Source organism: Parasteatoda tepidariorum, chromosome 1 (assembly GCF_982258835.1).
Source record: "Parasteatoda tepidariorum strain Cologne lab strain chromosome 1, Ptep-v5.0, whole genome shotgun sequence".
NCBI lineage: Eukaryota > Metazoa > Arthropoda > Arachnida > Araneae > Theridiidae > Parasteatoda > Parasteatoda tepidariorum.
The window spans coordinates 130,444,176-130,468,660 of record NC_141755.1 but is presented as its reverse complement, the minus strand read 5'-3'; the positions used below and the strand labels follow the sequence as shown (position 1 = coordinate 130,468,660).

Below are 24,485 nucleotides of genomic sequence, written 5' to 3'. Positions count from 1 at the left end.
AATAAAAAGTAAAAAATGCTTACTAAAATTTATTTTTTTTACATCTTTGGACAAAAGAATTTTATTATCGTGTGTATTTTTTTTTCAATTAGCTTAAAAATTTCTGTAGACACTGCGAAATATGCATAAAGTAAATTAATAAGGGCCTCAAACTGTGAACCGCTCTCTTGGTCAAACTATCAGGACAATGTTTTTCCAGATTGCGGCTAATCCCTATATTTTGGGAGTTAGATATCCGATTCCGTTGTTTATTCAGAAAAATTACGTTTTTTGTCTCTTGTCTGATTTCCGAATTTAAAATTAGGTCTACGCTGATTAGTTCCCCCACGAACCATTAAAATTGAGTAGGTTAAAATCCGATGATTAGATCAAAAGATATTAAGAGTGGCACTCTTTTTCTTTGGTCACTGTACCTACGCTTTATTTTTTCAATTCTCCTGAATTAAAATAAAGCACTTTTTGACAGTTTTTTTCAAAAGTGAATAATTTCGCTCTTTTTATATTTCGTGAAAAGACAACTGAAAATTTCACACACAAAATTCAGGACAAGCTGAATTCTAACTTTTTCTCACAAAAGTAGGCGCATTCTAATAAGACAAAAAGTTCAAACAACTTATGACTAATTTATGATCTGGAATTCAACCTCCTTTTCCCTGTCAACTGGTTGAATCATCCGGACTGGGAGAGAGCGCTCGTCTTCCAGTGTAGTAGCCCGGGTTCGAATCCCAGTCGACGATACAAATTCCGCATCCGGCTTGCACCGACCACATCGCTGACGGGAAATATCCACAGGGGGTGACGGATCATGGGTTGGTTCCCTTGCCTTAAGCTATACGTGGTTTTAATCTTCATTTAACGCAAATCCTGGTTAGCTCCATCAGAAAGTTTTCCACGAAGACAAATTTCTCCCAATACTTGATCCAGGAGTTCCCATGTCTTCTGGATTTAGTTCAAAACTACAGGGCTACGGAGTTGAATGTTAATAGTCGTAAACCCAAAAATTGGGTCGGCTGTTTAACGACGGTTGCAAAATATATAAATATCAAAAACCGGGGCCTCACATACAAAAGTTTAAAACCAAGTTTAGTAAATATCCGTAGAAATTAAAACAATATATTATTTCGTAGTTCTTTCTCCTTTTTCAAAACTTTCCTCACTTGTTCCTTTTTGGTGATTGCCAAGGTTATTAACGCAAAAGGAGGAGAAGAAGATAATGAAATTGGGGAGTTGTCACTGTGTTTCTTGGAATTCTGGTCCCCCTAGATTGATTGCTTAACTAATCAGATCAAATTCCAAAACTGTTTAGGTCGAACTTGTAATCAAGGGTCTGTCCAGACATTTTGTGAAAGGTCCGGTTTTGTAAAATTGTGAAAAAATGACTCGTCATTTGTGAACATAAAATAAACGTTAAGTCACATTCCTTCAACTAGAGTCCTGCTTTTGTGAATTTATGCAAATAGGGTCCTACTATTGCAAAAAACTCTTTCAAGGAGTTTTCAAATTGTAAATCGATACAAGATTATGCTCAACACAGTAAAATTATAATCAAAAGAAATTACATTTTAAAAAATAAACAGCAATTGCTGCTACTGAATTAGAGATGTAACATAAAAATATTTGGTGTTTAGCCTATACTGCTGAACACAGAATATTCATTTCGGACGAATAAAGGAAGAAGCTTGTGCCGAAGACAAAACTTAGTTCGTTTACATCTGTCTTTCTTTTTTCATCCCCCTGGGAAGGGCTTATTCGATTTACAAAACAATAATGAAGATAAACAAATTTGTGAGGGGTCCAATTAAAAGATCAATTATTTTGTGAAGGGTCCGTTTTTATGAGAAGATAGTTTGTGAAGGGTTCGTTAACGAACCCAAATTTCTTCTAAATGGTAATGTTTTATTGATATTATTTTCACACAAAGTGCGCAGTTATTTTGAAGATAAAATGCATGGAATACAGTGGGGGATCCACAGATTTCCTGGACTTATTGGTATTAATTATGACACCTGTACAGCAAAAAATTATAATTTAGTTGAAAATAGTTTTTAAGCTGTTTTCCTTTAAGACTTTTGACAATGTCGATTTAAACTCATAACAATGTTGCTGTGAATGACCGAAATTAGTGGTCGTTGATTTCCACTGGTTGACAATTACATAGTCTATCATATGGTGCGTAGCGTTTTTAAAAAGTTCTTAAAGGTGCTTAGTTTTGATTTTCGTTTTTCAAAAGCCCTTAAAGGTGCTTTTTCATGTAATGTTTTTTAAAGTGCTTAATTTTTCTTTTTCTAAAATGAGATTTTTTCCTTTACCGTGTCGATTTTCGCTGCTTTATTATGCAAAAACTTACTTTGTTCTATTCAATGTTTTCATAATTCCTCCCACCACAATTCATTTCGACTTATCATCGACCCTCAACACATGATAGCACCCCAATCATGTTATTTGTTTGATGAAATACTTGGGAGTCCACATCTACTGGGCTGAGTTCCGTGAGATTATTCCACTCTCATGTGCTGCATTTTGCAACATATTCTGAATTTCAGACTTCATTTTCCACTCTCTGAAATTGAACCAAAAAAACTTTTTATCGTGACTAATATGATCAAGAAAAGAATTCTTTGTCAGAAACTAGTTCTTTTATCATGATCATGTAAAGTCTTTGAAAATTATTTTCCATTTTGTTAATGTATATAGTGCTTAAAAGTATTTTATTACTGCTTAAAAAATACTTAAGAGGGGCTTATTTTTTGTTGAGATATTTCGGTACGCACCCTGTTTAATTAAATGCCACTACCCGGTATACATTTGTCCGGCAAACCCTACTTTCAATGTTTTTTTTTAAATCTTCATCAGTGTCACGATACATTTACCCGATATGCCCTACACTGATGTTTTTTTAAGATTCAGTGTCACTCACCGGTACTCAGATCCTCAGATGATATTAAAATATCGAATAAATATAATAATATCAACGAATAAATTCATATAAAATTAGATGTAACAAATATTTCGGACATTCACCGGTAAAAGTTGATATTCTCTTCATTTTGACGGTAATAACTTGATTTCGATGATTTTTCATTCATGGTAACATTTCGAAAATAGTTTGTAAAAAAAGTAGTTGAAGTTAACTACATTTTATTTCATACCCATCGTTGAACAGCTGACGCGATTTTTGAATTTACTATTACTAATGTTCAACTGCGTAACCTTGTAATTTTTTAATCCAATCCAGAAGACAAGGGAACTTCTGTATCAAGTATTGGGAGAAATTTGCCTTCGTGGAGGACTTTTTGATGGAACTAACTTGCATTTGCATTACATGGAGAGGAAGACCACGAGAACCTTCCACGGTTTGCCTTACAGCAAGGGGACTCTAACCCATGATTCGTCTACCAGTGAGGTAGGTTGACATTCACCATTGGAAGTTGACATTTTCTTCATTTCGATCACTAACAGTAATTTATGCATTTCAACATTTTTTGCTGATTCGGAAGATCATTTGTTTTATTGACCTATAAATTTGTTAAAAAAATTTCTTTCACGCATCAGTTTTTAAAAGTTGAAATGCATCACTCAGTCGAAAATTTATGAACTACATTTCTGTTTTATTTGTTGCTTAATTATACAGGCAAACATTTTGTTATCCCGTATAGTTGATTGAGTAAAAGTGCTTTAAAAATATTCTTTGGGTTAAGTTTAAGCGACATTTGAAACTGTTTCAACAGTCTGTCAAAAATATTTCTTAAACAGAAGAAACTAGTTATTAGTACTAATTTTATTGGTAATCATTAAATTAAGTACCAACAAATTTAATTTTTAAAATTTTTTTACAATAAATTCTAAAATGAACTATGTTAACTAATAAGCAAGTGCTTTAAATTTAAATATAAAATATTTGGCTCATTAAAGAATGTTTAATATTTCTTATAATTTTGTAAATATATTTACTAAGCGGAAGTAAAAACGCTTTATTAACATTTTCAAAAAATAGAATTCCAATTCTTTCAAAGGTCCCCTAATTCCTGTGCCCCTCTGGGCCCCAAAATCTCATACCGACCCTGGGATCATGAACAGGGCTGCGTGATGGTTTATAATATAACATCCTTATGTTAGAGTAACAGAAATTTTCATCAGATTTGGTCAAAAATAAATTTCAACTCATTTTTGTTATAACAACCACGTTAGTTTTGATGGCTCAGAAGATAGAGCGCTTGCCTTCCGATGAGGTGAATCAGGTTCGAATCCCAGAGATGGCTGGTCAATACAAATTCCGCATCCAGCTTGCACCGACCACAGTGAGGACATAAAATATCCTTAGTTGTAGGCGGACAATCCCCTTGTCGTCTGGCTCACCTTGGGAGGTTTTCGAGGTTTTCCTCTTTGTGAAACTCAAATGCAGGATAGTCCCATCAAAAAGTCCTCCACAAAGACAAATTTCTCCCAATACCTAATCCAGGATTTCTCTTGTCTTCTGGATTGGGTCTAAAATTACAAGGCTATTGAGTTGAACATTAGTAGTAGTCATAAACCCAAAATTAGGTCGACTGTTCAACGACAATTATAAATGAAATTATAAATAATGGTTTATAAAATCTTCTTTAGATTAAGATTTATACATATTTTTTAATTTCTCTAAATTTATGTGCTTATATTATTTCCAATTTTGAATTCCTCTTTTCCATTTACATGATTATGAATGATGTATCAAAACATTACTCGTAGCCTAAGAAGGTTGCTAGTAAAATATCCGTTATTTTATTTCTCCAATGTTGAGAGATATGTTAATAATTTTAAATACATATTTTGTCATTATAAAATTGTTGTTGCCATTCAATGGAGTAACAATGTAAATTTTGCATCCAGATAAGTATAACAATTAATAAGTGTAAAATTTATGTTGGTATTTCATAATCATAATTGAAAGCATAATCCAAACCAATTGGATTAAAAAGATGTAGCCTGGCTTTTTTCTAAAAAAAATCTTTTTCCTTCATCTTTATAATTTTTTTTATTACTTATGTATTTTTACCCTTGAGGGAACCAAATTAAAAAAATATGAAAATATCCCGTGGCTTTTTTTTGATTTCAAGTTTAATTGATTCTGTGAATCACTATTAATTTAAATGGCGATGAATAAAATTTCACATATCATTGCATTATTACATTGTATTATTTACATATCATTGCAAAAGCAAAAATATCTACATGAAGTATTAATGTGAACAAGTTAAGGTTAAGTAATGATAATTCTAAATGCTTGAAATAAAATAAATCATCTCCAATTCCATGTTTTGATAATTTTTATAAGTAGTTTAATAAAGTAATTTATTGAATAAGTTGAGATAAAACCTTGGAAAAATTTTTCCTCCATCTTTTTTTTAAAGATACATTAAACATTGCTATAATTAAAAGAACTACAGGGAATGAAGCAATTTTTTGAATTTTAGACTTTATTTTTCTTTTTTTAAAATTTTTTTTCTGTATTCATTATTGTATTTTTTTCAATCATATTTTTTTATATTAGCAGAAAAATTTCAACAAAAATATTGATAACTCATTGAAGATATTTTCATTTAATATTATTTTACTTAAAACTCTATGAAATATTAAAATAAGTAATGAAAGTATTTTATTCTTTATTTATTAAGAAATAATTTATATATGCCTGTGTTACTATTATATATATATATATATATATATACACTATCTGGCCATTAATGACCGGACACCCCTCATTTCGGATACATGAGGTGCTAGTATCAAGTCAGTAGAGCGTAGGGTCGCCACGCGCCTGAATCACAGTTTTAACCCTTTTAGGAAGGCTATCCACTAGGTGTTGGTACACGGCGGCAGGTATTGCCCATCATTCCTCCTGTAATATGGCGAAGAGTTGAATGGTGGTTTTGGGGCGTTGTGGTCTGGCCCTTAACCGGCGCTTCAACTCATCCCAGAGATGCTCAATTGGATTGATGTCAGGATTTTGGGATGGCCAGTCAAGCTCTTGCACCCCCATTTCATCAAACCAGTCCGTGATGGCATGTGCTTTATGAATGACAGCGTTATCGTGTTGAAACACAAACAGGCCATTAACGAACTGTTGCCACAGGGTGGGAAGCGCCGAATTGTCCAGGATGTCTCTATACCCTTCTACGATCAGGGTTCCACGCACTAACACCAAGGGCCCAAGGCCAAACCATGAGAAACAGGACCACACCATAATTCCTCCACCGCCGAACTTCACAGTGGGACAATGCACTCCGGTAGGTACCGTTCTCCGGGCATTCGCCAGGTCCACACCCCTCCATCAGAGTGCCACAACATGTAGCGTGACTCATCACTCCACATAACGCTTTTCCATTGCTCTACTGTCCACTGGCGACGTGCTCTGCACCACTGAAATTGGTGGCGAGCGTTTAATGGAGAGATGTTTGGCTTATGTGCTGCCTCTCGTCCATGGAATCCTTGTGCAATCAGTTCCCGACGAATGGTACGTGTACTGGCAACACTGCCAGATGCAGTCCGGAAGTTGGTAGCGACAGTGTCCAACGACATTTGTCGGTTTGCCGTCACTACACGTCGAAGAGATCGTCGATCCCTGTCGGACATTATTTTGGACTTGCCAGATCGGGACTGCGGTTTTATCACTCCCTCTTGTTCCCATTTCAACACGACGTCACCAACTGCTGACCGTGGTATCTGAAACTTGTCGGAGATGGCACGTATGGAATGACCAAATCGGTGGGCGCCTATGATCATACCCCTTTCCGCCTCATTCAGCTCTCGTCGTCCACTCATTTTCACTGTTAACGCTCGTACAGCCGTCGCCTGCTTGCGAATGGTCTTTCCCCCACCACAGGTTCCGTATTTATTCCGCCAGGACGAGTCTACCTGCCGTACAAGGGGTGTCCGGTCATTAATGGCTAGATAGTGTATATATATATATATATATATATATATATATATATATATATATATATATATATATATATAAGAATAGTAACACAGGCATATATAAATGGCACATAAAATTACACACACAATAAAAAAACAGGCACATAAAATTATAAATGAGATGTATTAATACATATATGTATTAATACATCTCATTTATAATTTTATACTTTTAAACATACTGTCTAAATATTTCGCATTTAATATATATTGATTCAATGGATGAAAAAGAAACAAAAATGTTTATATCAAGCTAAGATTATTACATTTTACAGGCGTAATGCTGACGTTATCTTGAATTTCCATTAAGTGGTGTTGTAAAGTGATATGTAAGCATACTTAAAATCTTAAGTTACTATTTTTTGAAATCACGATAACTCAACAACGATGCATATTTTTGAATTGTTAATCAAAAATATCATTTAATAGCTAAGAACTTACCTTAAACTCTCTTGAAAGGTTCAGTAACTTTTAATTTGGGACTTAAGGTGTCATTTTGCTCTTTGTTTTACATAAACTGAAATATAAAAGAAATATTTTTAAAAAAATCATTGTTTATAGAAAGCACAGGTTTTGAAAATGAAGAATCTGATTTTAGCTATTTGTTAATGAGATTACTACTATCCATTTGTGCATATTATTATTCTTTTTTTATAAACATTTAATTTTGCTTATTTCTGATTTTGATTTGGTGAATTGACCTTTTTTTAGGGGGGGGGGGGCAAAAAATAATGTGTTACATTTTTATTGTTACCTTTTAGATACTAATTTAGTAAGTTTGATAATTTTTCTTAAATGGCATTGCAAGTATTAATGTCAGATTTACATTATCATCCTGTTCAACTTATTCTATTAACTTTATTTTTGTTCTTTTAACTGCGATTTATTGTCCCCTTGAGATTTATTATAGCCACACAAAATACTAAATCAAATTTCAAAAAAGTTTCCTACTTTATAAAAATTTCATTAATTTACGATAAAAATATATTTTATTGATGTTAATAATTGTGGTTGTCTATTTATATTTTCACTTTACTGTTATTTCTTGAAAGGATGTTATCAAAGCAACTTCAACCGAGCAAGTCCACCATTCAGTTTATAGCGATCCAGTTTTTACAAAGATAAGCTTTAAGTCTGAAGTGAAAAAACCAGGACCTGTAAGTTCTTTTTTTATAAATAATATTTTCTTATTAATAAAACTATTAATAAAACTATTAATTACTATTAGAAAACTATTAATAAAGCAAAAAGAAAAAAACAGTATAAAAATGGACTATAAAGCGAGTAGAGAAATCAGATCAACTTACATGGGTGGAAAATTTTTCAAGAATGATTTAAAAATGTTTTTGCAGAAAGACTGAAAGATCCATTTTTATACTGTTTTTTCTTTTCATTTTATTTTATTTAAATTTCTGTTTTTACATGTTATTTTTACTTATTTTTACTTTTTGTGTTCTATTTTATTTGTTGTAATTTTTATAAAAAAAATTTTTGAGTGCTCCTCACACTATTGTATTTATATATTTTGCTTTGGCTTTATTGATACAATATCAGAAAACACTCTGTTTTGCGGATATAATCGTGTGGGCTGATGAAAAGATTATATATCTTTCTTTCTGGTTTTTTTCAGGTTTTTTTAAATAAAATTTCATCCTTTTTTTCCCAACTGTTTGTTATTTTATGACTTATTATTCCCCCCCCCTTTTTTTTTCATATGTCTATAATTTTTCTTAGTTTTATTCTTCATTTTGAACTATATATATATATATATATATATATATAAAGTATAGTTTTGTAGTAAAGAGGGCCAAGTTCCGTCGTCATGGACTGAAGAGTCGAGACGTAAGTTAGCAATGGTAGTAAATATCAAATTCTAAGCAATTTGAGTAATAGTTCAGGATCAAGTGATAAGTTAGGAAGTTTTTTCCTTATTGAAATTGATAATTTGCTAAGAGTGAAATCTAAAATGTAAACTTATCAAGGTAGTTAGTTTATTGACATGCTAAGTTGACATGCATAGTTTGGTAAATAAAAGAAATAAAAATTCATATTCTAATTTATTCTTTCTTATTTTTTTTTTAATTTGATCTGGGAAGAAATTTACTCCTAATCTGGATGCAAAAAGACAATTAGTCAAATCTAGATCTCAGCATGGTATTTTTTGTTTTATGTATATTTTTATATTAGATTCTTTATTAAATAAATATAATTTATTTAATCTTTAAAAAATAAACATCAGTTAATGTGTGGTTTTTTATGCAAAACTACTTATTAAGTACAGTGCATCAAATTCATAAAAATACTTTGATAATTTTTTATCCAACTAAATAAATAATGGAACAAGAAATAATTTATTTAACCTTTAAATATAATTTATTTAATCTTTAAAAAATAAACATCAGCTAATGCGTAATTTTTTATGTAAAACTACTTATTAAGTACAGTGCATCAAGTTCAAATAAATACTTTAATCTTTTTTGATGCAACTAAATAATAAATAATAGAACAAGAAATAATTTCACAAAATTATGATTTGTATGAAACTCTTTAGATTTGTGCAATTCTAAAATAGTTCTGAGACAAATTTCCGAAGTTTTCTAAAATAGTTCTTAAGACATATGCAAAAATTAACATTAAAGAACCGAACATTTGACTGGTTTCTATTGGGATCAGATTTAAGAGATGTCCTCCTTGAGTGTCAAAATATAAAGGTTATTGAAAGACGTTTTCGTGACTGATTTTTCTGTTTTAAATATCGTCTATACAAATTTCTTTGCATAATTTAGATCGTTAATAATGTTAATAATTCTAAAGTTATTAACATTTTAGGTTAGTACTGAAAATCTAATCATTAATTCAAACATTTTTCAGCTGTTTCTTTCTTTCTTTGGCTCATTAAGACTTTTAGTATTGTAGCATTTGTTTTAGATTTGTTATATTTGTTTACAGTAAGTAAATAAGATTTTGAATATTGAAAATTATTTAGTAATTATCTTCAAATGCATCGTTTTCTAGTTTCTGAATAATTTGTTCTATTTGCTTATGCCAAGCATAATAAAGTAAGAAAAAGTAATAGTAAAATAAGAATCCATTTCAATTTGTTTGATAAATTTGTTTTAACATTTTAATATTAAAACTTTAAATTCTGCAGTAACTATATTTTTCAGTCTTATCTTTTAGATTTGTAAAAAACGCACTTTTATTGATAGATATTTTTACTAAATTATCTGTTGACAAATTTGTAAGGTGTTATTGCACTGCTTCAGTCTATATCATGCAATAAATATGACAGATTAAAACTTGAATCAAAATGGTTTTTTAATTTATGAATTTTAAACTCCTTTACAAAACTTTTATTAGAAAGACTTTGCGAAAAATGTTTACCCAACAAAACTGTAGGATGTGTAATTATTGAATAATAAAAAATTCAAGTGCGTAAACTATTTGAAAATAGGTTATTGTCCTGTGAACTTTTTTTTTAAAGATTATTCCACTTTAGTTGAAAACAAATTCAGAAAGCTCTAAAATTATAGTGCAAGTAATATTAGTTCACTATAATATTCCTTGCATTTTGTTTTTATAATAACTTAAATTTCCTTTTTTTAATAAATCATAAACTCTTAAAACAGTTTTGGCATTTATAATTTGTTTTCAGCAAAAGGAAATGTTATTTTATAGTTACAAATATTTTAACTAGAAAGCTTTAATGTTTTAACTGATACAAATAAAATACAACTAATTTCATGTAAAAATTAGGGAAGACAGAAACTAGTGGATATTAAACAATTTAAAGTATCGAAGAAAATGCATGCTGTCTCACAGAGTTATTTAAAAGCATTGCTTGTTTATTTATTTAGTTTTTTTTCCTTGCACCAAAAAGTTAAATTTAGCTGAATTTTTCATTTATAGGACTTGAAGAATGAAGTGTTTGTTGATGTAATTGAAAAAATAGTGGTCCATTTTTCCAAAGAGGTAATAAATTTTTCGATAACAAAACAGTTAGTTTAAAATTTTATAACATGTCTTAGTTAATTTATCCATTTTATATGAATTAACATTAAAAAATAATTAATAGGTTATTGTCCCATTCTATGAAATGAGATGATTGTAGAAAAAAATGATTTGCATAAAAATGTATTATTTTGTAAGAACTTTGAATATCGTTGCTTTAGCAATTCCCCAAAAGTCCTATTTTCTTTTTCTTTCTACAAATACTTTGTAGAAATAAATATATAGAAAGAATAGTCATATTTTTTTTCTACAATTATTTTTTTAATGCAAGAAATATTCGTGCATATTTTATATTTTCATGTATGTGTTAAAATTGTTTTTTATTTACAATATGAAAGAAATTTGTTTTAAAGCACTTTTTCTTTAGAAACATGAAAAATTTCATTTCATAAGAGCCTTGAATATTGTTACAAATTTTGTTGCTTTAGCAACCCACCAATAGTCTTATTTTTCTTTCTACAATTGTTTTCCTTCTACAAATACATTGCATAAAAAAGGAATAGTCTTATTTTTCTTTCTACAAATACTTTTTTTAATGCAAGGAATATTCGTGCAGATTTTATTTACAAAGTAAAAAATAATTATTTTAAAGCACATTTACTTTAAAAACATAAAGATGTATTATTTTGTAAAATCTTTGAATATTGTTACAAGTTTTGCTCTTTAGCAACCCCAAAAATAGTCGGATTTTTCTTTCTACAAAAAAACCTTGTTGGAAATTTTTGTTTTTAATTCTGCAAGTGAGCGTTAAACTGCATGAGACTTTGCTGGAAACACTTTTTTATCAATATCTTTTTAATGAGCTAAAATAATTGCCAATTTAGGTTCAGTTGCTGTAAGCAAATAATTTGTTTTAAGCTTATGGTTTTTGTACTAAGATATATAGTCAAACCCCGCTATAGTGAACCTTAAAGGGACCGAAATTTTGGTTCACTATAACCGGGAGTTCACTATATCCGTTACGCAGGCAATTTAACTAATGGTTCCCAAACTCCTCCCTTTTATTACACATTATTCAAATAAATGACTTAAAAATATTATGTAGTAGCAAAAAATGTGTTATTTTTCATTATTCTTTGTCGTGCATGCAAAAAAAAATTAGTAATCTTTAGCTGATGAGTAATCCTCAACATCCAATATAGAAACACTTCCTCAGATAATTTTTCTTGAATTTCTGTTATTCCGCTTTTTACCTTTTCTATACCTGCCATTCGAGCACATAAAAGTAGTCTCATAAAATCGCTTAATAAATTCATCGACATTTGTCCAGATACTGGAAGATGGCGGACTCTTCGAATGTTGAACCACTTCAGTAATGCTTATTCAACATCCTCGTGATCTGCTTTTCTCAACTTTTTTCTGCCTTCTAAATTTTTTTCATGAGCAGAAATTATTAATTGCCTATTTTTCCGTACGTTACAAACTGCAGATTTGGATAGTTTATATTCCCTGCAAATATCAACTTGATTGCATACATTTTCAATTTTTTTGATTATGCTCATTTTATCATCAATGGAGAACGTTTTACGTTTACTGGTCTCCAGAGTTAAATTTGAGACACTTGTTAGCAGACTTCTTTTTAATTGAACTGAAAGCAAAAAGGAGTTGAAATGAGGGCCTTATCAACGCATATTAGTATCCAACCCTTTGACCAATAACGAATAATTACTCATTCCCTCTGACAGAAAATGTACATTGATCCCACTGACACGTTACAGGTGCCTCATTGCCTGGATTGGAAACATCTGCTTGGTTTGTTTAGGGATTGGAAAGTGAGATAAAAGAAGCAAACAAGAAAAAAAGCTTATCGCTACCTTCCCCTCTATAGATGGTTTTAAACATTTGTATGTGTATTTATTTTGAAGTAGAAATTTCAAAATTATAACAAAAAAATGAAGAAAAAAATCAGTCTAAGACAGGAAAAAGTTAATTATATCCAACTTTCTCACTTTTTTGGTTCATTATATCCACAAAAAATAACATTACACGTGTATAGCAAGGCACGGGACAGAATATTTCGTTCACTATATCCGGGAGTTCACTATAAACCATGTTCACTATAGCGGGGTTTGACTGTAGTTGCTTCTCTGACTTAGAATTTTCTATGTCAATTTTTGAACTTAACAAAGAATAATGTTTAAAAAAAAAACATGCTTAAAATAAGTGTTTTGTTTAATGTGAAAAGCAAGTGTTTTAAAGGGATATTCTGGTTAGCAGTGTGCAGGACTCGTGTTCGTGAAAACGGGGTCTGGGTGTGGCAGAAGTCAAATTCTTGGCTATAGATTGTGCCACTAGAAAACAAATGCAATCACACCCTAATGGCCTACAACAACAATAAGTGTTTTAAGCATATCTCTGATTTTCAAAAACACCAATTATTATTACCAAGCCAATTCCTACCCATTCTTCGTGAAACGGTGGCTTAACTAAATAATCCTTCCATAATTGTTTTTACATTATGTATCTAAATTTATATTTAAGTACTGCTTATGGGGTGTATAGCTTTAAAATTATATTAAGAGAAGACCTATGAACTTATTACTTTTTTTTTATTATAATGTTACCACACTTAAAACCTTTTGATTTGTTGAATTTGATATTTTTACAAATTATTCCTTATCTGGAAATTTTCTAAATATAATTTCTTTGTTGCTTTTCCTAAAAGTGCAATGACATCATTTCTTAGATATTCATAAAACAATGTTGAGTTATTTAAAAATGTTTTGTTGTACTGGGGGATTGTTGAAACAAATTGAGGCTATTTTCTTTTTAATTCAAAATTATTTTCTATTCAATTTTTTGCTTTATTTTTCCTTTCTATGTGTAGTTTTTTTTTTTTGGAAAATAACTATTTCAATATTTTTTTTATTAAAACGATTGAGAATTACCAATGTAAATACCATCTGAAATAGCATTTTGAACTGATAAGTAATTTTTTTTGCAGTATACTATTTTCCTTAAAAAAATTTTTAAAAAAATCAAGATGTGCTTTTTAATATTGATATTTCTTTAAATTTACTTCTCTCTAAACACAAAACTTTCAAGAATAAAGAAAAATTTGAAGATTATTGCTTGGGACTTAAGAATTATCAATCTAAATGACTGCAGCTCTTTGTCAATTATTTAAGTGTTCTAATAAAGTTTTGATATATTGTAAAGTTATATCTATACAATCGGACCTCTATTTAAGGATGACACTAAATCCTGATAATAAATTCGATACATGGAAAATTCGTTAAAAAGGAAATACCTTTTTAAATACTAACACAAAACAGGTTTTAAATTCATAAACACTAGACATAATTAAAATAGCAATTGATACACCTTTATCTTGTAAACTAGTATATACTATTTATTTCATAAATTGTAAGCAGGAATAGAGGTAAACATTATTCAGTGTTATACTATCATGTTACATACGTTTTCAACTAAAAAAAAGATTAATTTATGCATAAAATTATTGCTGTATTTATTGCAAAAGTAATTTTAAACATACATTGCCACATATGTTCTTAAGTTTAATTGCTAGTGATAAAATCTGTTAATTTTGTCTGAGTTTCTTGTTAAGAATGCAAACAAGAAAGGAAAGGGATTTTACTGCTTTCTCTAAAGGTTAAATGGCCTCGAAAATCAATTCAAGGTCATTTTCTCCATAAAATACATCCACAAGTTTGAAATAGGTGGTTCTCAAAGAAAAATTCATTAAACAGAAGTCCGACTGTGGTATATATATATATATTAGGAAACTGCTTTGAAACACAGATAAAGTCTAAAACAATATTGCATGACATTTTAGAAGACTAAAAAGGATAATTTTGAAGTAGCTTCTTCACTATCTGCAATCCTTATCAATTGAGTTCTATAAAATTGTCTTTGTACAGTCCAAAATTTAGTTAATGTAATATGAAAATTTTCTTTCTTTTTTTAAAAAACTGGTTTGTAGAAAATTTTTTTCTGACTTTGGATCAAATATTTTAAGCAAGATATGATCTCTTGACTTTTTAAATGTAATTTACTTTGAGTTAGTTTGGAAACTTTGAATTTTTTTTTTTTTTGGAAATAATGCTTGTAGTAGTTTTTAATTTAAAAAAAAAGTAGTTTCGCCTTATTTTACTTATTGTAAATGTGTCATTCGATTTTTAAGCATAGCTTGATGAATTTTTTATCATTTAAAAACTTATTAATTTTCAGGGAATAATTCATAAGTACAAACTGCATGGAATGATGCTCATGAAAAGCTTCTTACTGCTTAGTCTTAAAATAATTGTGAATTTAGAAGATAATTTAAAACAAGGTGACGTAAAGAAAGGTAATTTTTATTTTAGCAAAATTTTTTAACTTGTTGTTTTTTATGTTTTTTAAAAATTTTGGAAGATTACTTTTTTTTATTAATATTCTTATTTATTTACTGTTCTGCTATTTATAAGTAACAAACTTTTAAAAAAAAGAAATGTGTAATTTCTTATTTTCATAGTTTGTTTCTGTATGAAGTTATAAATAAAAATAATTAATTCTTTAACTGTTTAACATTTGTTTTAGATTAATTGAAGTGTTTTTTATGAATGAATAATTCATTTCATTGATAATTATTTTGAATGCATGTTTCTTTTGAAGTAAACATTTGTGATAATTTTTGTTTTTAATGCATTGTTAATACGTGATGGTTGTGAACGCGGTGTGTAGCTTTTCTCAAAAGGGCTTATTTTTGATTTGCGTTTTTTGAAAAACCCTTACAGGTGCTTTTTTTTATTTGGGATATGTAAGAAGAGCTTAATTTTTCTTTGAGATTTTTTCTTTGCCTTGTCGATTGTCATTTTAAATTGCAAAAAAGACATGATTTTTACAATTTTCTCTGCAATATTCATCAGAAACTAGTTATTCCATCATGATTATGTAAAGTTTTTGAAAACTTTTTTGAATTTTATTGATTTTATGTTAATAATTTAAGAACTTTAAACGATAGAAAAAAATGATTTTTTGCCGCACAGTTCCTAATTATAATTTTCTTCGAAAGTGATCTAAACTATTTTTTGAGTGATAAAAAAGTGCTGGCGCTTATTTTTTGTTGAAAAATCTGACTGCGCATTCTGTATGCCATTTTGTTCCCCATGACATTCGAGTGGTGATAAAGAGTATTTTTAATCAATTTTTTTAAAAATAACTATTTTTTTATATAAAAAACAGTTATTTTTCTTATCCATTACTTTTTCAATCTTCTCTCTGCCTGATTTGTTTTCATTCTTGAACTATGAATGTATTTTTCCCATGGTGTGCAGCATTCTTAAAGATTGCTTATTTTCGAATTTTAAAAGCCCCTAAAAGTGCTCTTTTTATTGATTGTTTTTAAAAAGTGCTTAATTTTCCCTTTTTGAAAATGAGATTTTTTTTCTTTACCATGTCTCCTTTCGTCACATATTATGCAAAAGACTGATTTTCACATTGTTCTTTTCAACGTTTTCACAATTCATTCAAGATCAATGCATTTCCGTTGGTCAGTAGTGTATGAAAGCGCCAATCATTTTACATGTTTGATGAAATACTTGCAGGTCCGCATGTGCGTATACTGACCTTGGGTTCGGTGAGATTCTTGGACTTCCCTGCACAACCTTACTGCATTTTGCAAGATATTCCTTTTTTCAGACTTCATTTTTCACCCTCTGAAATCGAACTGAAAAGTCTCACTTTTCTTTTATGGTGGCAAATATAACTAAAAAAAGTGTTCTTTGTCAGAAACTAGTTATTTCATCATGACTATAGTTTCTTTGTCTGAAAATTACTTTGCATTTTGTTAATGTACATAGTGCTTAAAAAGTACTTAAAAGGTTCTTATTTTTTATTGAAAGATTTAGCTAGACACGCTGTTTCCTCATCACTTTAATCTTTCTAGTGTTTCTGATGTTTAGTTAGTTATGGTTGAGGTATTTGATAGAATATGAAAAACAGGTTCTTTCTAATTTTAATCTTAGATCCCATGAATTTCATCAAACTTACCTCCATGACTTTGAATCTCTGTCTATTAACCAGGTCTTTTATTTATAGTGTCTTTTTCTTATTAAAATTCGTTCTCCTATTAATTTTTTTTGTTTGTCTTTTTTAATAGAAGCATTTTATAAGTTTTATGTAAAGTTAGATTCGACATTGTTATGTTTTTACATGGTTAATTACTTTTAACTTCTTCATAAAGATGGGCCCAGGTCATTAGACCTATGGATAAGGCAAGCAAAAGTTCATTGTTCTCCACAGATTTATGCTAAAATTATTAAATAAAAAATTATATGTTTTACTATTTAATTAAATATTTCAATTTTATTTTAATTTTTATATTCAGATAACATTTTTACTGTTAATTTTTTCTCTCTTGGAAATTGCAATGAAAATATAAGAAAAATTAAGTCTGATTTTAGTTGGGATTGTTATTATTAACCTATTATTATTTTTATTTTATCTACATGGACCCATCTTTTCAGTGAGACATGGTTTTATTCAGATTCACAGAACATGGACAAAATACAGATTCACAATTCTCTGTTTTATTATTTTTTTATTGATTTTTTTTCCGTACTTACTCTTAGTTTCTATTCTTAGTTTCTATAATTTCCTTCTTGATGCTAAGGCCGCTGACCAGACTTAGATCAAATTGACATTTATTTGAAAGATTTTCTTCGATGTAATATTAAAAAGCTAAATCAGTTTATTGACATTAACTCACTATTTAATTAAAAATTGACACAAGCTCACTATTTAATTAAAAATAACACTAATTTTGTTTTTAAGATACTTAAATTATGAATTAAAATAAGAGTAAACATTAAAAAAAATTTAATGAATAGTGAATATCAATACTACATGTATTTAAATCATATGGTTAAATGTAAAGAAAAAGTATTTTTTTATTCAAAATTTTTCTATTATTAGTATTTCTCCATTTTTTTTTCTTTTACCTATTTATTCTTTGTTTCTATTTAGTTTCCTTCTTGATGCTAAGGCCACTGTACAGATCAGAATTGGATCAAAATGATTATATGTATTTGAAAGTTTTGCTTAGATGTAATATTAAAAAGTTAAATCAGTTTATTAAATTCAACTAACTCAATATTTAATTTAAAAAAGTACTAATTGTATTTTAAGATACTCAAATTATCAATTAAAATGAGAGTAAACATTAATACTAAATTTTAACGAAGAATAAACAATAATAATACTACCTACATGTATTTATTCTTATAGTTAAATAGTATTAGCAAATTAGTAAATAGCAAAGAAAAAGTATTTTTTCCATTCATTTGCTGCACATAAGCTGTAAGTATATAGAACTCATAAAATAAGTTCAAAATGTAGAGAAAACATGAAAAAATTACAGAATAATGAAAAAGTGAAAGAAAAGATATAATCTTTTCATTAGCTCACACGATTATATCCTCACACTATTGTATTGATATATTTTGCTTTGGCTATATTGACACAATATTAGAAAGCACTCCTTTTTGCTGATATAATCGTGTGAGCTGAGGAAAATATTATATCTCCTATTTTCCAAATTTTTATAAATTTTTTCTCCTTTTTTTCGGATTTTTTAACTTTATTTTTAACAATTTTTTTCTTTTTTCATTATTCTCTCTCTATATATTTATTTTTTGTTGCAGCACTGATTTTTGAGCAACATCATTTCAGCAGTTGCGTCGATGAAAAAAACTTTGAGAAATACAGATCTTTTGCTGTAACGCAGTCTCAAGGTGAGGTTAGTAAGTTTTATGTTCCATATTGTTTTTAATTATTTTGTTACTGCGTGCAAACTATTATTATATTCTTCGCTTTAACTAATATCCTTCTATATAATGAGAAATATTTAAGCTATTTACTTCCTTATTTATTTTGATAAAACATTTTTGTTTGGTTTTTATATAAAAGCTTTAGCTTATTTACCATTTTTGTAATATCTCCCACTTTTCATCAAAGCTATTTTTAACCCATCACTTGCAACTTTTTAGTGTTCACGTTTCACAATTTTCGCAAACACACTTGAACTTTTTTTTACATTGAACATCTTATCAAGCACGTAAAAAGGTAAATAAAATAAATAAATAAGCGGTTCCCCAATTGATGCTGTTTTACATAACATTTTTAGGGTTTCAAAGCAGATAAAAATCCCCAACTTTATTCTTAACACACTCTTTCCTTTCATGTGTTTGCTAAAAAACAAGATTATTTTCTACGATTTGAATACCACACCTGTTTAACCCCACCCTTTTTTTTCCATTTTGACAGTTCGGGTAAGATGATGGTTGAATCAATAATATTAATACACAATATACTCCTGATTGTGCTCCGGGAAAAATCCGAATTTCCGGATTTTTTGCTAATTGCGAGAAATCCAAGGCATAGAAGTTTTAAGAAATCATCGATTACATTTATGCATGAAAACTCTTGTATATTTTATTTAGAAATATTAGAACTAGAATTTATGCTTGACATATTTTTCATTTGTAAATATTTTCTTCTGGTAGAATAACAAATGTGATTAGAAATAAAAGTTAACTTATACATAATTATTTATTTACATTATGCTACATGTAATTTATTTAGAATTTCACGTTTTGAAAATATCAATAGCTTGAGTTTATAAAGACATTTATTTTTTGAAATGCGTCATTAATGATTTTACTCAAGAAACTTGCAGGATTTTCGATTTGGGTTCGCGATTACCTTTTATACTCCTGATTGTCTGCCTATAACTTCTGGTTGTTCCGGATTCAAAAATATTAGGAAATATTGACTCTCATTATTTTATTAGTTTGTACATTGCAGTGTGTCTACCACTACAATAATACAATTCCAATTCACTAGTATATAAGACATGTTAACTCGATTCTATGCTGGGGAACCTTTTCATAAATGAAGGTTGACATTGTCGATAACTACTATCCCCACAAATATTTTTTTATTTAAAAAGCTTAGTTTATTTACCATTTTCATAATAATTTTTATAATAATAAATTTCTAATTATTTACATACAACTCCTGTTTATACTTGATTCAAAATATTAGATTTGGTAACATCGACATCCATTACGTGCTATTTCTTATGAGAGTTTTTAATTTTTCTTCATTTAAAAGTAGATACTTTATTAACTGTTTTCATGGCATGAATGTACTGGAAACTCTTGGTGCCTTAGCAGGGACTTTGAGGAATCTGAATTGAAGCTCCTGAAAAAAACTAAATCTAGAATATGAGATTCATCGATCTTTAGGAATCCAGATTTCGATGAAAAATGGCATTACCGCTAAACGAAAGATTTAAAAGTGGGTGGAGTTTCAGATTTAACCAATCATCAACAGGTTTTTAGGTGTAGTGCGTTATCAGAAGAAACAGATTCTAATACAAAATGCAGAGTGTCAATTGTCAAAATGTCAGAGTGTCAAAATGCAATTGATCAATTCTGATATTTTCCAGATTTTTTTAAGAGAAATTTGAAAGCGCAATAATGAAATTCCGTTTGAAAGTAATATTTGTTTCAGAAATATAATTAATTTAAATGTGTCGTTTTGTTAATATATCATACAGATTAATTTTACTTTAATTACCAAATTCATTTAAATGTAAAACCTAGCGTGTTTTTTATGTTGAAAAATCGAATATTAAAGACTGCAAAAGCATACTGCGTATTTTTAAATGATGATATGATTCAATCTAATTTAATACTTGCGTCTTCCAATATTTTATGTTTACTCTTTGTTTTGTGTTCATCCATAAAATATGATTAATCAAGAAGACAATGTTACAAACAAGTGTATTTAAAGAAAAAAGCTTCGGTTGAAATTGTTATTTTTTTTCTTCAGTCAAAAATCAGTTCGATTTTAATTTGATATTGGTTTTATTTTTAATTTCATTACATTATATGCACAAAACTAAATTACATTGTAATGTAAATTTCATATTAAAATATAGCAATATAATTTTAATAATTTTAATATAATTTTAATACTCTCGGTTAGAAATTCAAATTGTATTTAATTTAAAGATTTGTTTACATTTCTTTGAAGAAAGCTGTTTCTGTAAGTATCAGAAATAGGAATGTGACATGATGAACAATAAGATAGATGTAATTTTATTTTCGCACCTAATAAATTAAATGTTAAAAAATAAAGTATTGAAATTAATAACTAATAATATTTCTGCAGCCGATGAATCATAATTATTTAAACAATAATATTTATATGTACAAAAATACCGCGGCTTTCATGAAATTCAAACTTTAGAAAACAGTTACTTAAATTATTAAATATTTTTGAGAATGCCATTTGTAGTTTCAACTCATTTTTAGTTTCTTTGATTATACAATTGATGCTTTTCTATATCAGTGAATTATAAATCAATTTTACTTATAGAATATTTTTTTTTAAAAAATTTCTATCTATATTTTTTTTCTATGCTTTATATATTTTTTTCTTAAAAGTTTCTATATTTTATAATATATTTCTTCTAACTATTTTTAACTGGATTTTGAGACCCTTCCCCTTGCTCGCACCAATTCACAGTCATAATTCTTTTTCTTCGCTTAAAAGTCAGTGTATATTATATCTTTTCATTATCAAGGGAAAAAATATCTTTGTTTATAAAATATATAGTTATTGCAATGATATGTATTAATATAATGATATCTCAATTGGAACAATTAGCTGCATTTGAAAATTTAAACTGCACTAGAAAAAATATTTAATCTTAATAATTCCAAATGTGCAACATAATTAAAATCAGAAAAATATAAGTTATTTTACTTATTAACAATATGTAATTATACTTCAGTTCAAAAACTTCAGTTCAAATTGAAAAAGATTTGCATGTCTCTTGAATATCTAATATTTTTTTTAATTTTTATATAAATGTTAAGATTTATTTCTGGCAACATCTAACCATATTTTTCTTTTATTTATTAAATTTTTTTTTGTTGTTTATGATATCAAGAACAGTGTAACCTATAAATTGAAGATCTTGAGAGAGATAAATATATTTTTTTACAACAACGAGTATATAATTATTAATAAAAAATAAAAACTGAAGAAAAAAAAATTTAAAAAAAATATATATTTTTTTCAAACTTAAATATAATGTTACTTTTATGATAAAGACGCTTTACAAATAACTTAAAAATAAAACGAGTCTTAAGGAAATGTGAGTTTAGATTTATCAGGATTCACTCTAAAGTTAATGAAATCTTTAATTTAATCGATTTTAAACTATATTTAACTAATAATACATTTATTATAAGTTTAGTTCAAATTTAAGGTACAATAACATCTTAAATAAAATTTTTACTTTTTGTTCAATTAACTCTAAATTTTAAATTATCGTAATTTTTTGGCAACTTAATAACATAAATTTGTTTTAAATAATTTATTTTTGTCTTCTTATTTAGATAATAAATTTCTATCCCGTTTACCTCCTTTTTTGATCTGTTGGAGCAATATCGTATAAAATTCACTCCACCAAACAATGGCTAAGCACCTAGTCCCGTTTTTCAGATCTTCATCGTTTATTAAGCGTGGTAGGAATGCTATCGAATTATGGCCGTGATCAGATAACGTGGACAACGCCTGAGCTGGTATCCTTCTCTCTAAACTTTCACATCACAATCAACATGGCACTTTTAGCCACAATAGATTTAACGTGTATCTTTCTGTGTATTTACACTGGTGGTTTAGGCGGCTTCTAAAATTGAATTTATGACCCGCAAGTGAAGTGAGCAGTTAACGGGCTACCACCACTGCCTTCATAATAATATGCAATAGAGTCACGATGGCTGTTCGATACGAATTCGGCATCCGGCTTTCACTGACCGCAGTGCTGAAGGTAAATATCCTCAGTGGTAGAGGGATCATAGGTTAGAGTCCCTTTGCCGTCAGGTTAACCGTGGGAGGTTCTCGTGGTCTTCCTCTTCATGTAACGCAAATGTGGTTTAGTTTCATAAAAAAGTCCTCCGCGAATTTCTCTCAATACTTGATCAAGGAGATCCTTTGTCTTCTGGATTGGGTTCAAAATTACAAGGTTACGCAGTTGTACATTAATAGTTGTAAACCCAAAAATTGGGTCGGCTATTCAAAGACGGTAATAAAATAAAATATGCCAATAACATAAAATTTGTATTGAAAAGTTTATGGAGTCACATTAACTCAACTGCATGTAATTAGTAAATTATTTGTATGTTATTTTAATAATTTTTTTGGTTCCTTTGATCTTTTTATTACATTGCTGATTATTCGAAAGCTTTCAATTCCTTATTGTTTCTTTCATTTTTCCAAAGTATTTGATTAACAGCCTGTTCTACTTCAGATTTTTTATGTTAATGTGATAGATACACAACTTACTGCATTTTTTAGCTTTCTTTGATATTTTTTTAGTGTTTTTAAGATTTTGTATGAAAATTTTAGTTTTAAAATTTCACAAAAAAAAACATGGCGATTTCTTGGTATTTTCTTGGTCTTTATTCAATAGATGGATATTTAGGTATCAAAGAAAAATAAGTGAAATTTGATTTTGCTAACATTAAATATTTTAGTCATCTGCATAACCAAAATAATTATTTCTTTCTTAATAAAAAGAGATATTAAAAATTGTACAAAGCAGTTATACTACAATTCCAAAGGACAGTTGTGAAGTGCAGCAGAAATACCATAAAAAAAATTTAAACCAATAGAAAATTTAAAAGAAGAAAACAATGAAAATTATGAAATTGATGAAAAATTTTAAAATGTCATTTTTATATTTTTCATCGTTTTCTTCTTTGAAATATCCTATTTGTTTCTTGTTCCCTTTTGGTCTTTACCCAATTTTGTCAATTTAGTTTTGTGAAAAAGTGTTTGATCTATAATACTATCTTTCCTTAAAAGATTATTCATTCTGCCTTTTATGTTATAAACATATAGCTAATTGTGATTTTACTTCTTTGAAACTTCTTTCATCGACTTAAATTATAATTCTAGAAATTACGGTATTTTCTAGTTATATTGCATTTTTTAGATATCCTGTCTTTTATGTGATGATAATATGTAATGGTATATATATGTTTGAAAATGTTAATGATTATTAATTTTTTTCAGGTCAAAGCAATGACTTATTATTCCACGACTAGTGCATCATTTGTGCCATTTAGACTGCTTTCAATTGTTGAAGATGTGGATAAAAATAGGTGACTTTCTTTTTTTCTTAACTGCTGAGTATTATTAAATTTGTTATTTAAAGCAGTTTTTTTTTAAATATCAGTTTTTTATAATAATTTTAATTTAAAATTCGGTTTGTAATAACATTGCTTTTTTATAATAATTATAATCTAAACTGATTATTCATATTAAATACAAAAAAAGAACATGCATTTTATAACTATTTTTGTTTTTGCAAGTTAAATTTTTTATTAACTTGTATTAACTATTCATTTTTTATTAGCTTGCAAGCTAACTTTAGAAACTTCAGCCTATTTTAGAGCTTAGCAAATATGCCAATTGTAGCATAATTTACAATGCATGTC

The 24,485-nt window shown here is 28.4% G+C and overlaps 1 protein-coding gene across 1 annotated transcript in view; it reads left to right on the top strand.

Moving 5' to 3' along the window:
* LOC107439990 (AP-4 complex subunit mu-1) overlaps positions 1–24,153 on the top strand; it is a 68,174-nt gene extending 44,021 nt beyond the window's left edge. Inside the window, exons 8-13 of the mRNA XM_087157504.1 lie at positions 3,236–3,403; positions 8,007–8,111; positions 10,864–10,926; positions 15,157–15,274; positions 18,609–18,703; positions 24,061–24,153. Of these exons, the coding sequence (XP_087013630.1) occupies positions 3,236–3,403; positions 8,007–8,111; positions 10,864–10,926; positions 15,157–15,274; positions 18,609–18,703; positions 24,061–24,153 (642 nt within the window). The remainder of the gene's footprint in view (positions 1–3,235; positions 3,404–8,006; positions 8,112–10,863; positions 10,927–15,156; positions 15,275–18,608; positions 18,704–24,060) is intronic.
* The last annotated feature ends 332 nt before the right edge of the window (positions 24,154–24,485 follow it).